We start from the raw sequence: 14,642 nt of genomic DNA, 5'->3' as shown, positions 1-14,642 counted from the left end.
AGCGGGAGAAAGTCCTGCTGGTGGGCGGCTGCGGGGCTGCGCGCGTCCGGCATCCCGGGACCGCTCCGGCCCGCGGCGAGGGGGCCCGGCAGTCCATGCATCCGCCGCCGCCCGCCGCCGCCGCGATGGAGTTCAGTCACAACAGCCTGTTCGGTTACATGGAGGATCTGCAGGAGCTCACCATCATCGAGAGGCCGGTCCGCCGGTGCCTCAAGGTGCGCCCCGGGGGGAAAAACTGCCCTCAGGACGCCCGGCCGACTGTCCCCGAGCAGCCCGACGCCGACCCCCGCCCCACCCCGTCACGGTCCCCTCCCCGAGGCGGCCCGGGACCCTCTTCGAGTCGGACCGGCCCCTCAGTCCCCCTCTAGACCTCGGTCGCCGTGTCACTCTAAGCTGGCTCCTCCCAGGGCCCCTTCCTCGACGCGCCTCGGGTTCTCCCAGTCGGGATACCCATCCCCGAGGGACGGGCCTCTGGCTCTACCGCCGGGGAGGCGTCCTTGTCCCCCCGGCCCAGCCCCGGGAATGGCCGAGCCGCTGTCATCGGGCCGGCCCCAGCGTCCTTCCCTTCGGGCAGCCGTGGCCCCTCAGTTGCGGCCCCCCTTCCTCCCGCCTCCTGCAGGAGCTGCCCCTCGCAGCCGCAGCCCGCTTCTCCCTGTCCTTTCCTGAGTAGCACCCCCCTCCCGTCCCGGCCCCCTGGTGTCACCCCGGTTCTGGCCCCAGGCCCAGCCTCCGTCCACACGGCCCCGACTCCCCCCACCTCTCCGGAGACACTCCAGGTTCTATCCTTTCAACCCCCGTCTCCACCTCCTACCCTCCCCGCCTCCCGTCCCCAAATCGGATCAAGCTAGGGTCCCTGTGCTCCCCAGGGCATCCCGACCTCCTTTCCCCTCCCAGCCAGCACCCATTCTCATCGTCGTCCCGGTCCCTGTCTTTCAAGCCCTCTTGACCCTTTGCCCCCATCTCGAGTCATCACACGTCCTTTCCTCCCAGCCCCTCCAGGACTCTCGCTGGACCCTGCTCCCCAACCCCCTTGAGGGAGTCAACCTTCAGCTTGCTCCCCCCACCCCCACTTGCTCCCCACCCCGCAGAGTCATCTTCCTCCGATCCTCCCGGGTCTCCAACCCTCACTGCTGGCAAACCTAGTTCAAGGGGACCCCCCTGCCCTTTCTCCCCTGGCCATTCTCCTAATAGCTTCTTTAGTTCTTCTCACTCCCACCGCAGTATCTCAAAGCTTTGATTTCCTTCCAGCCCCAGTTGATTCCCTTCCCTCCCCCCACTCCAGACCTCGTCCTTTTCATTCCTACTTGGTTGCAGTCTCGTCCACCCCGCTTTTAGCATATCCTGGGGTGGAAAATGCTGGAGAAACAGACTTGGGGTATTTGAGATGAAAAAGTGTGTTTATGTGTGTGTGTATATATATATGCATATATATAAATAATTTATGCGTATGAAATTGATTTCAGCAAGGCTTTGAAGCCACGATATGATTCTCAACTCAAGCTGCAGTCTAGAAGCTACAAGAGTAAAACCAAAAAAAAAAAAAAAAAAAAAAAAATCTCCCAAAACTCGACCACCCAATTAGAGACTTCTGTGGTTGATGTCAACTAGAATCCTTAGAACCTTGAAAGTTTTCATTGTTAATTGTTTAATTGTGACACTTTTTTATTAGTCTATACTCATAAAGGGTCACTGGAGGGGTGGGGTGGGAAAGACTGACCCTATGTTTGTGTGCATAATTTGTATTTTACACTTGACAGACACCAGAGGAAATAGAAAGATTGACAGTTGATGAAGACCTCAGTGATATTGAAAGGGCTGTTTATCTGCTCAGGTATTTCCGAGTCTTTCTGTGAAATTCTTCCTCTTTCCCTGTGGCAGCATGGGTGAATGCTTTCTGAAATGTCATATTAGGGTTATGTTCAGATTCACTTAACCATATAAACATAGCGTTCATAACACTTAATTATGTTGTGAATTAGATTTAGGTATGGATTTATGGATTTGAGAACTGAAATCAAATAAGATACCTAACTAATAGAAAATTGCTTGGAGGAAGAGGAGCAGAACTAACGGTTTGAGTTGAACCTCATCCTTTTTTTCTTTTCTGGCTTTGGTTTTTCTCACATAAGATTCAGTAAGTTTAGATGAGACTTAAGAGTATCCAGTGATTAATTTTTTCATCATAGAGTATGAACATTGTGTGCCACTTACTATAAAGAAAAAAATCCACAAATACGGTAGTTCAATTTGCTGCTCAGGATATCCTGTTTATATTACTTTTGCTATGTGAGCTTTATAATTTTGCCTGAGAGGTTTTAAATTTAATTGAATCTACTCTCATTTAAGTTTCAAACCACCTCACAAGTGCTACACAATTGCTTAAGGCACATGGTTATGCAGATATTTTCAAGATTTCTCTGAGCTATTTTAAAAATTGTGTTGTAGATTTAGCTTCTTAAAAACTAATACAGTGAACAGTAATGAACATATTGATGAAAATACTTCAGAAATAGAATTTCCTGGGGTATTTTGTATATATTTACCCTAAAATTTTTCTTTAACTTGTACAACATTTTTTTCTTCTTTTGGCAAAATTAGTCCTCACTTTTTGTTTTTCAGAATCAGATTTTCAAAACTGATGTTATTTACCTCCTAGGATGTTTGCCATCCTGTTTCCTTAGCTCAGTGCCAGTTTCAGGTACTGGCAGCCTTCTTGTTCTCCTTTCTTGTTTATAGATCATGTTTCCAGTCCCATGTTACTCACTGAATGATCCTATAATGAAAATTCCCTCTCCAGGACTTCCATTTTCTTAATTATTCTTTAGCCTTACTAGATCTTGAATTTCTTTTCTTACTTTAGTCAGACTATCAGCATGCTTACCATTAACCATTTCTTTCAATAACTCCATCATTTAAAAATGTTTCTGGATCTTAGATTTTATGTTAATGTTATTTTTCCTCCGTTTTGGTCATTTGTGGTGGCATGCTCTCATCATTTCTACCTATTTATCTAAAAGAAAACTTTTATTTATGTGTCAGTTAACAGTGTGTGTTTTTGGTGTTTGCTTAGAGGCTAATCCAACTTTTAACCCATTTTGATATTTTATTGTATTTCAAGTACTTTATTTCTTAATAATTAACCTGTTTAATATGATAAACAATAGTTGTCAATATTTGCCTCTTCCCACAATTCTTTTACTCGAAGTAGATAATTGATGAAAGATTGGATATTTTTTTTTTTTGACATACAGTCACTAATGATTTGAAAAAAGCTCATATTTTGAAATATGATTTTGGCATACTTATTTCTACTGAATTCTTTTCTTTAGTAATTCTTTTCCTAATTGTAAACACTATTTTACAATTAGGAAATGGAGAGTCTTGCTCTACTTACTTGTGATAGCAGACACCTTATTCTAGATATCAGTGATAAGGCTTCTTTTTAAAGGAAAGCTTATTTGTTTTATACTTTGCTTTTGTTTGTTAGCAAACCAGGTCGTATAAGTTGTCTCTATTTCTGACACAGAGTATAAGTTTTGCCCAGTTCTGGAAGTTACAAAGCCCTTGTAGAGACACATGGGCCCTCTCATTCTTAGACAAGTGGGTTTTAAAAGAGATCTGATATCTCCTTCAGTTTCTTGTGGTTCACATACCTTGAAGGAGATTTGCAAGGTGACTCAAAAGGGGAACACTAATTTGGTTGTGTATGGTTTTTCCAGCTGAATTCTTCTTTTGTATTCTTACCATTTCACCACCTCCTGGGGGAAAGTGGGATTTCACCTTTAGGCCAACTTCTGGAGGGATAATGGCAGGACTGTCTGAAAGGTTCTTTCTTCCCTGGAGTTCAGGGGAGGGAGTGGGATTGTCTCATAGACATGTTCAAAACTTTGCCTCTGTTAAAAGCTTCCCCATCTGCTTGTGTGTATTGAGCTTTCTGTTTTAAATGTAATTTATTCCCTTTTTTAAAAATTTGTACTTTTCAGTGCTATAGTACCTAATACAGATTTCTGTTTTCTTCCTCTGTTGATGATTTTCAGGCTTATTTTGTTGATGACTTTCAGGCTTATTTTAGAGTGCTTTACCTATTCCTCAGTATTGGATATTTAATATTCATTTATATATATATATATATATATAAATATATATATTTGCTCTCTGCTTTTGTGTGTCAGATTTGTTTCTTTAGTTCTATTTTGTATTTTAAAAGCATTTTGAAATATAGTTAAGTTTAGAGTCAAATATGTAAGCAACAGTAGGAAATGCTTTATATTAGTAGAGGTTCTGATAGCATTTAAATTGAATCCAGTATCTAACAAAAAGCATTATATGAAAGGTCTTCAAACAGTTCATGGAAGGGTTCATATTCTGTCTTTCCACGAGCTTTTGGTAGTATTCTTGTATACAGAGTACCATTATCCAACGAAAAACAAATTACACTGCTCATTTTTTTATCCTAAAATATGACAGGTCAATTATTAATGCTATTTTTACAATTAAGTTTAGAACATTATGGTATTTGAAGATTTGACACAGATGAATTTGTGGTTTTGCATAAATATGATGCTGATATACCCATCTGTGGCATTTAGCACTGAAGCAAAACAACTTTCCTAATAGTCACAGCTTGTCTGTTAGTCAAAATCATATCACAGCATCTTTTTCTTGATCTCTCCTTCGTGATTTTGGCATTATTTTAGGAATATACTTAAACTGCAAATAAGTGTATTAGAGAAGAGTTGTAAGTATGTTTGAAGTGCTTTCATTAAGTAAATCTTTACTCATATATCTCTAATTGCCTACCAGATAAATTCCAGACCCTTAGTGGCATTCAGAATTCTCCATAAGAAACTCCTTAGTTGTGCAAGGTGATGTCCCATTAGTCTGTCACTTTTTCTTTACAGCTTTATTGAGATATAATTTATATTCCATATAGTCCACCCATTTAAAGTGTACAGTTCAGTGGGTTTCAGTGTATTTGCAGAATTGTGCAACCATTACCACAGTCAATTTTAGAACATTTTCATCTCCCCCCAAAGTAAACTCTGTACTACTAGCAATTACTCCTCACTTCCTAATCCTCCCAGCCTTTAGGAACCACTGATCTGTTTTCTATCTCAATGGATTTGTCTATTCTGTACATTCCTATAAATGGGATAATACAATATGTGGCCTTTTCTCATTGACTTCTTTCACTTAGCGTAATGATTTCAAGGTGCATTCATGTTGTAGCATGTATCACTACTTTATTCCTTTTTATCGCCGAATAAGTATCCCTTTTTCTGGATATAGCACGTTTTGTTTATTTGTTCAGTTGATGGACACTTGGGTTGTTGCCACTCAATCCTTATTCTTTGAAGCTATCTTGCTGGCCTCTTCACTGTTACTCAGATACATTGTATTCATCCTTAACTTTGCTTTTCCCCATTCTAGAATACCCTTTGTTGTACCTATCCAGCATTTACCATCCCCAGGATCCAGCTGTAATTTTGCATTCTCCATAAGTCCCTAACTGCTGAAGCCACATGGATCCCAGGCTTCTCTGATCGCCCATATTACTTAATGGCTGCATCCCTCAACTGGCAGATAACCACTGCTTTACCTTTCTTGTATGTGTGTGTACATTTTCTTTTCTTTTCTTTTTTTTTTTTTTGTGACCGGTAAGGGGATCGCAACCCTTGGCTTGGTGTTGCCCGCACTGCGCTCAGCCAGTGAGCACACCGGCCATCCCTATATAGGATCCGAACCCGCTGCGGGAGCGTCGCTGCGCTCCCAGCGCCTCACTCTCCAGAGTGAGCCACAGGGTCGGCTCTACATTTTCTTTAATAGATTGTAAGGTCTTGGAGGACAAGCCATATTTTATGTTGTTGTTGTTTTGGTTCTTTCTTGTGGTATAAATATATACCTCATAAAGGAATGAAGCATATTTAAGATGGACAAAATGCCAGTTGAATTAAGCAACTTCTGATTTTTTTTTTTTTTTTTGGTATAGTGGGCAATAGAATCAGGCAGATTTAGGTTATATCCTTCTGTACAATTTATTATCTGTGTGGCCATAGAAAAGTCTTATGGTTTTTAAGCTCTGGTTTTCTCATCTGTAAAATGGAAATAATAATTCTGTTTCCCAGAGTGTTTGTATTTGTGTGGAGGACTTGGCACCCTCTGCTCCTGTACCCAATTAATGTTAATTTCCTTTGTCTCCTTTCCCCTTTCCCTATTTCATTGCTATTTAGATGCTAAAGTTACATTTCAAACTTTTAAAGGGATAATGCTATTAATTTTGCCTTCAATAATTTAATAAGGTAATAGGCAAGTAAAGTATATCAACAGAAGTTTGTGATAGATATCCATTAACTTCCTTTGCTAATAGTATTTATCAGAAACCAGAATCTTCACAAATTATAATTAAGCATTTTTAACTGAGTGATAATAGTCAGCCTTTTGATTTATATTCTCTTACTAAATGACCTTACCTTAAGCAATATTAACTATTTATATTATGTATTAAATGTGTTGATTGGTTAACGTACCTTACTTTTATATTGCTTATTGTGCTGTGAATTTTAAAACATTTTGTACTTTGCCTTCTAGTGACAGTCAGATAAAGTACATCATTAGGAACGTTTTCCCCTTTTTTTCCCCATTTTTTTTTAAGAGTAAGTGTGCCCCCTAGTGATATGACAGAGTGAGATTTCTGCAGCCAAATCTGTGGAAATAAACAAAAATGCTGTACATTATGGCTATAACTACTCACATCTGGGAATTCTGGCATACCTCTTCTCACTTCCAGGACTAGAATGGGGTAGCAATGAATCAGTGAGGAATAACTCCAGTGATTAGCTTGCTCCTTGGATAGCTTTTAATTGTTTTATCTTTCAAAATACTTACTCTGTTTGCTATTGAGAAGTGAAAAGTTGCATGTAAAACTACTTTGTATGCCCTTGTTTTTAAGGTCTTCTGTTTTCCCATATTGTTTTACTTTCATTATTATCTTTATAACTATTTTTGATGCCTTTTGCCTTTTAGTACTGTTCCAGTGAAGCATGGGGTGTGTGTGTGTGTGTGTGTGTGTGTGTGTGTGTGTGTGTGTGTGTGTATATGAGAGTGCAAGAGAACACATGAACGTTTGTGTATGTGCCTGGCCATGAATGGCTACTTTTGTGTGCCCAGGTTTCTTTAGTGATATACAGGAGAGGGATTAAATAGATAATTGGAATGGATAGTTGATTAGGTAATCCAATAATTGGTTAAAGTGGGAATCATAAAAATGATACATACCTTTAACATTTTATTTTAATGTAAAACAAATAAAAATGTCTTTTATTGGCCAGTCTTTTGATATAGAGCTATGACCTTTTCTTTGAGTATGGGTCTGCTGATTACAGTTCAGAATCCTCTTTCTTGCATAAATCACCCTTATAATACATTTACAATGTCAATTTCAGGTTTTTTTAAAGTAAGAATTTAAATATGCTAATGAATGGTTCTAGGTTTTTATGATTTTCTACTTGTCTTTTAAAGTTGTCTCGTTCTTCCCTACTTCAATAGCAATTTTCTTTGGCAACTTATCTTTATTGAGTTTTTCTAAAACTTTCAAACTTAGTTTTCATAGAAATAACTCTTTTTGTATTCACATATTTATGTAATATTTAACTAAATTATGCAGTTGCAATAGCAAGTGAAATTGAGATTGGCTAGTCTGGAGAAAACTCAGCTGACTCTTGGTTACAACTCTACTAGTGAGAGTGGAAGTCTGTGGACATTCTAAAGAGTAGCCTATTAGCTATGAACTTTTAGTTTGCCATTGGAAAGGGAGTAGACAGGGTTGCTTAATTGGGTGAGTCTTTTGATGTCTTTTAACACCTCAAATGCATCTTTGAGAGAGATACTATCTCTTTTCAAAGCATGTTCTGTGATGATCTTGCTTTATCTTGATAATGCTCTTTTGTCTCTCCATTGAATTTGGTCCCATGGTCTGATCTGTTCTTCCTTTGCCTTTATATATGTAAAAAAGAAATTAATGAATTTGAAATCTCACTTAAAGAGGTACTCTAATAAGCATGTTTTCTTTGTTCTTCAAAAGCAAACATTGAATATATGCAGAAATGTGTACAAATCATAAATATACAGCTGGTTGAGTTTTCACAAGTAAACACACTCGTGTAACCAGCATCCAGATTAAGAAATAGAACATTATCTATTAATATGGCCTAGTAGCCTTTCTTGTACTCTTGTCCCAGGCCTCCCCACTCCCTGCAAAGGGTTGCTACTCTCCTGACTTCTAATACCATAGATTAATTTGCCTGACTTTGAACTTTATATTGTATGAGCCACAGTATGTACTCTTTGTGTCTAGCTTCTTTTGCTCTACATTTTAAAAAAGAGATCTATCTATATCGTTGTATGGAACACTAGATTATTCACTCTCATTGCTGTACTGTATTACATTATAAGAATATACCACTATTCATTCTACTTTTGATGGACATTTGTGTTGTTTCTAGTTTTTGGCTTTTATGAATAATGCATTATTAACATTCATGTACAAGTCTCTTGGTGAATACATGTACACATTTTTTTAGGTGACTTTTTAGAAGTAGAATTATTGGTCATAGCATATGCATATGTCCAGCTTAAAAGATACTGCTAAACAGTTTTCTAAAATGCTTTTACCAGTTTATACTTCTGCCAGCAGTGTATGGGTGGTCTCAGTCTATATTTTTAGGAAACAAAAGTGATAAACTTTCTGGTACATAATTTCTAGCTTATCAGTAGAGCTACCTAGTTAATTGCCTTCAGATGTTTCTGCATGATTTACTTACATCATCTAGCTTTTTTTTCTTTCCTTACAAGAAGGAGAGTTTCTACAGGTTTTTACAATTAGTGTTTATACTGCTAAACTGTTGGCTAGAAGACTCTCTGTTGTAAGGTGGTCTTTTAGGAGATGAGGCATTTTATGTATTAGGTTTTCTTTGAGAAAGAGAAAGTAGATGTTGGAGTCCTTTACCTGTTTCTGGGAGTGCCACCCCCAGTCCCTATACTTTTAATGATTCCAAGAGGTCCTATTTAAAAAAATTTCTTAAGTTGTCATCCTCTGTGAATTGAATATGATGTACAAATGATTTGTCTTTCTACATAGAAATTGCAGGCATCTTTTTTTTTTTTCTTTTAAATTTAGGACAGAGGGATCACTGTCTCACATATTAGGAGTATATAATGGATTCCAGCTGTATATATCCCATTATTGCTAAAGCCAGATTACTTAATCCTTGTCAAATCTTGAATTCCCTGTTTTGGAAAAGTACTAGGTTTCTGAATATAAGGGGTTTGGAGATTATTTCCCATCTCCTTTCACTTGTCTTTTGTTATGAGATCAACCATGGGAGGCATCTGTTTCTTTTTTCCTACTTACTGAAGCTTTAGAAGACTGTCTCTGTGACATCAGTAGAAAGCAGAATGCTCTCATGAGATCTGTAGGAAAAGCTTTAAAATAAAAAGTAAACTATTTTTATCAATGTAAAAATGACCCATATAATGTCATTGAAAAGACCTGGAGCTTAATAACATGATGTGATTATGAGAGTTGAGCAAAGTTTTCATCTTGTAAATATAGCTGTTTGATTACTTAGTTAAAATACCTATGAATTTCTACAATAAAATAATATTTTATAATATAAAATCATACAATATATTAAAACATATCTATAAAATAAAATATATCTATACAATAATACTGAAATGAATGATTTATACAGGTCTGTATAATGTATGGGTTAAGTTATGTTAACTACAATGTAACCATATTATAACATTTATGTGTATTATAAATGTATATGTATGTGTGTATATATATTTATTTTCATGAACAATTAACTTATACCAACTCTCTTGGGAAGTAGTTAAGTGAGACACAGGGAGGTTGAGTTTTGTCTGAAATCATAGCTATCTAGTTCTCCAGAAAAGTGGGAATTGTATTGCTTGACTCCAAGTCTTGTTAAGGTGAATTGTGCAGTGGTTTCTTAGTATTCACATTAAGAATTAAAGTACTGACTGAACCAAATGGTAAAAATCATAGCTGTCCTAGAATTAAGGTTTCAGGAAGGGAATTAAACCATTGAATAAGGTCCAATGATCTTTCAAATCTGTATATCTTTCAACTTGTATATTTTGGTTATTACAGTTGACTGTGTTGGCCATTAGATTTGGGAGGCATGGAGAAAATGTTCAGACTTAGATCTTTATAGTCACCACTTTTTGGCTTGTACTTATAGAATAGTGGTATGTGATAATCATGTTTGAAATAATTGCAAAATCGATTAAAACCTTGTTTATAGATGTGTCTTACAATGTAACTTCCCCTCCAGAGATATTAATAATGGAAAAGATTTGAATTGCAACTAGTAGTTGCTTTACAATAAATCTTATGACTTTAGGTTAAAACATATGAAGTAACTTGTTGAGTACTTATGTGCTTGGCATCTCCTGGGGAATGAATGACATTGTACCAGCAGATATTTGTAATCAAGGAGGTACTTGTTTAAGAAAGCAAATGCATTTTTCTTAAATTTCAATAGAATAGAGGTCATCCTCAATTAACAAGAATGTTGGGCATTGAGAGTCAGTATGTTGTGTTGGAAATACTTTATATTAAGACAGACCCAGATTTATTCTTGAAGGCCAAGTCTTGCTCATTTACTTAGTGAGGGGTCTTGGTTGCTTATCTTCTTTGAACCCAAGTCTCCTATGGAGAAATAAAATGGAAACAATAATTTCTACATTGTAGGATTGTTGAGAAGATTAGAGGAAGTGTATGCAGAGAGCACAATGCTTGGTACAGAGTTGTGTTCAATAAAGGATAATTGTTATTGTTCTTTTGAATAGTCTGTTTGCAATTCAGAACATATTTTACTTTGGATATATAGGAAAATTCCCATCTAGAAACTTCATGTTATTATAAAGTTTTCTCACCAGATGATTAGTTTTTTAAATTCGAGCCATCAAAACCTATTCCCTCATGCCATTTTTGGAAAATAATTTTATTGAGGCATAATTTAAATAAGTATTTAATTTGATAAGTTTTAACAAATGGATACATGTGTATAACCAGTACTCCAGTCAAAATATAGAACATTTTCATCATCCCCCAAAAGTCATTGGTGTTCCTTTGCAGTTAACTACCTACCTCAACCCTGGGCAACCATTGATCTGCTTTTTGTCACTACAGATTAATTTTGCCTTTTCTAGAATGCAGATAAATGTTTTCATATCTCTTGGATAAATGCCTAAAAATAGAATGCTGGGTCATATGGTGAGTATATATTTTTTCACTTTTTACAGCTTTATTGAGATACAATTGAAATCTAATAAATTGCATGTATTTAAACTGTACAATTTGATGAATTTTTTTTTTTTTTCCTTTTTGTGTTTTGTCGTGTCCGGCAACGGATCACAACCCTCAGTGTCGCGCCCGTACCGGACCGGGACCGGCAACGGGATTGCAACCCTCAGTGTTGCACCCGCACCTCGCTCAGCCTGTGAGCGGGAACTGGTCTGTATGTGGGATCCGAACCCTCAGTGGGAGCGCTGCCGCACTCCCAAGCGGCGCACTGTAGCAGTGCGCCACCGGGCCGGTCCCCAATTTGATGAATTTTGACATATATGTCTATACACTTGTAAAACTGTCGTCACAATTCAGATTATGAACATATCCATCACTCCCCAAGGTTACTGCGTGCCTCTTTGTCATCCCTTTCTTCTTCCTCTAAGCCCCTCTCCCACTTCAGGCAACCAGTGTTCTCCTTTCTGTTTCTATAGATTAGTTTGCAGTTTTTAGAATTTTACGGAAATGAATTTTATAGTTTCTATACTCTTTTGTCTGGCTTCCTTCACTCATGTAATTATTTTGAAGTTCATTTATGATGTTGCATATATCAATAGTTTACTCATTTTTATTATTGATAATAATTTTGTTTTGTGGATATAACACATCTTGTTTATCCATTTATCCATTGATGAACATTTGGGTAATTTCCAGTTTTTGGCTATTACAAACTTAGTGGCTATAAATATTATTTACAGATCTTTGTGTGAACATGTGATTTCTTTCCTTTCTGTTAAACATCTAGGAGTAGAATGGCTGGGTCATATAGAAGGTGTGTGTTAACATTTTTAAGAAATGTTAAACTATTTCCAAAGTGATTGTACCATTTTATATTTTCACCAGCAGTATATGAGCATTCAAGTTGCTCCATGTACTTGATAACACTTGGTATGATCAGTCTTTTTAATTTTAAGCCATTCTAGTAGGTGTGTAGTGGTATATCATTGTGTTTATAACTTGGATTTCCCCAATGACCAATGGGCATTGAGCATCTTTACATGTGTTATGAGTCAGCCATATATCTTGTTCGGTGAAGTATCTCTTCAAAACTTTTGCCCATTTGTTAGATATTTGCTTTGCAAATATTTTCTCTTCATTGTTGGCTTGCCTTTTCGTAAGAGTGTTTTATGAAGAGTAAAGGTTTTTAATTTCGATGAAGTCTAATTTATTTATTTTTTTCTTTATAGTTAGTACTTTTTATGTTGTGTTTAAGAAGTCTTTGGCAAACCCTAGATCACTAAGATTTTTCCTATGTTTTCTTTTGAAAGTTTTAAGGTTTTAGCTTGTACATTTTAATGATCCATTTCCAGTTAAATTTTGTAGTATGTGGTGTAAGGTAAGGGTTGAGGTTAATTTTTTTCCCCCACATGGCTATAGTCTACAATAGAAGGGTCCAGTTTGCTGAGTAAAAATCTGGGGACCTGGCTTCTATCTGTGTGCTAACATTTAAGTCACTAAATTCTTCAGGCACTGTTTCTCTCTTTCTCCCAGCTGGTTTGTAAATCCTAGCTTGGGCCTGATAGAATTTAAGGTTTCCTTTTGCTTCAGCAGGTTATTCTCGATTCCAAGACAGATGATAAGGAATAAATGTTGAACCCCAGTCTTACTTCACCCACTAGATGGTGCTAATGCCTGTAGGGCAGAAAGTCCTTGGCTAGGTGAATAGTTTCAGAGCCCTTCTAAAGAGGGATCATGTGTAAGGTAGATATTCATAATTCAGAAAGTGCCTGTGTTTCTTTAAGGACTGTATGCAATAATGTTATAATCAAACCAAAAATACCTTTCAATTTTGCTGAACTGAAAAAAATTGGAGTTGAATAATATTTTAATTTCTTTTTGGACACACAGAATGATTATGTTTTGTAAAGGTGAATATGCTAATTATCCTGATTTGATATTGTACACAAGTATTGATAGTCAGCTCTGTACCCCACAAATATGTATAATTATGTTTCAATAATAAATAAAGAGTTTTGCAAATTGTAGATTTGGTTTGAGTATGTTTTGAGCAGAATGAGTTCTATGGCTAGCATAAAAATGTCTATATATTCAAGTTTGAAAAATGAGACTGAAATCTGGTGGACTAGAATTATAGGAATTCTCTTGGTAATAAGTTTATAAACTGTGTAGGTTATAAATTCTCTTGGTAATGTTTATACACTGTATTTGCTTTTAAGTTCTCTTGATAATAAAGTTATAAACTATTTGCTTAAAAAGTGAACAGTCTTGAAGAGAGAAAGGATTTATAAGAGGAGAGGCTGGGTATGTTGGAAGAGAGGGTGCCTCTTGTGTCTCTGGTGATGGACGCAAGATGATGTACACATATCGGTGGAGTATATATATGTATCTCACATAATTTTCCAATTATTTGGTGATTTTTTTTCAGATATCTTTCTGCTATTGATTTCTAGAAAGTTTGATTCTGTAATTTTCACAAAACATACTTTCTTTGACTTTAGTTCTTTTAAATTTGCTGAGGTTTTTTTGTATAGCCCAGAACATTGTTGATCTTGGTGAATATTCTATGTGTACTTGAAAAGAATGTGTATTCTGCTGTTGTTGCATAGAATGTTCTATAAAAGTCAGTTAGGTCAAGTTGGTTGATGGTATTGTTCAGGTCTTCTATTTCTATAAGGATATTTCCTGTCTATTTGTTCTATTGATTATATATATACAGAGAGAGTGTTGAAGTCTCCAACTATGATTGTGGATTTATCTATTCCTCCTTTCAGATCTAACATTTTTTTACTAGTAGTTCATGTATTTTGTAACTCTGTAGTTAAGTGCATATACAGTTAGGATTGTTATGTTTTCTTGATGAATTGACCATTTATCATTATGTAATGTTTATCATTATCCCTTGAAATATTTTTTGTTTTGAATTCTACTTTATCTGATATGAATGTACTCACTCCAGCTTGGTTTTGGGTAGTGTTCACATGCCTTTTTCTGTCCCTTTACTTTAAAAAAACCCTTTTTTACCTTGGAATAATTTTAGATTTCCAGAAAAGTTGCAAAGACAGTATAGAGAGTTTCTATATACCTTTCACCAGTTTCCCCTAGTGCTAACATCTTATATAACCATGGTACCTTTGTCAAAACTAAGAAATTAACATTGATACATCACTATAAACTGAAAACTTTATTTGGATCTCACAGTTTTTTCACTAACGTCCTTTTTTTTCTGTTTCAGGATCTAATCCAGGATATCATATTGTATTTAGTTGTCATGTTCCCTTAGTCTTCTCTTGGCTGTGACACTTTT

General features: G+C 36.8%; 1 protein-coding gene across 1 annotated transcript in view; it reads left to right on the top strand.

The window, feature by feature from the left end:
* The first annotated feature begins 8 nt into the window (after positions 1 to 8).
* The window catches only part of LOC103600643 (serine/threonine-protein phosphatase 4 regulatory subunit 4-like), a 53,438-nt gene continuing 38,804 nt past the window's right edge, over positions 9 to 14,642 (top strand). Inside the window, exons 1-2 of the mRNA XM_008584940.1 lie at positions 9 to 215; positions 1,758 to 1,831. Of these exons, the coding sequence (XP_008583162.1) occupies positions 96 to 215; positions 1,758 to 1,831 (194 nt within the window). The 5' untranslated portion in view covers positions 9 to 95. The remainder of the gene's footprint in view (positions 216 to 1,757; positions 1,832 to 14,642) is intronic.

This window comes from Galeopterus variegatus, unplaced genomic scaffold (genome assembly GCF_000696425.1).
Source record: "Galeopterus variegatus unplaced genomic scaffold, G_variegatus-3.0.2 Scaffold3411, whole genome shotgun sequence".
Lineage (NCBI taxonomy): Eukaryota > Metazoa > Chordata > Mammalia > Dermoptera > Cynocephalidae > Galeopterus > Galeopterus variegatus.
The sequence above is the reverse complement of the archived record's forward strand: the minus strand, read 5'-3'. Positions and strand labels throughout refer to the sequence as shown.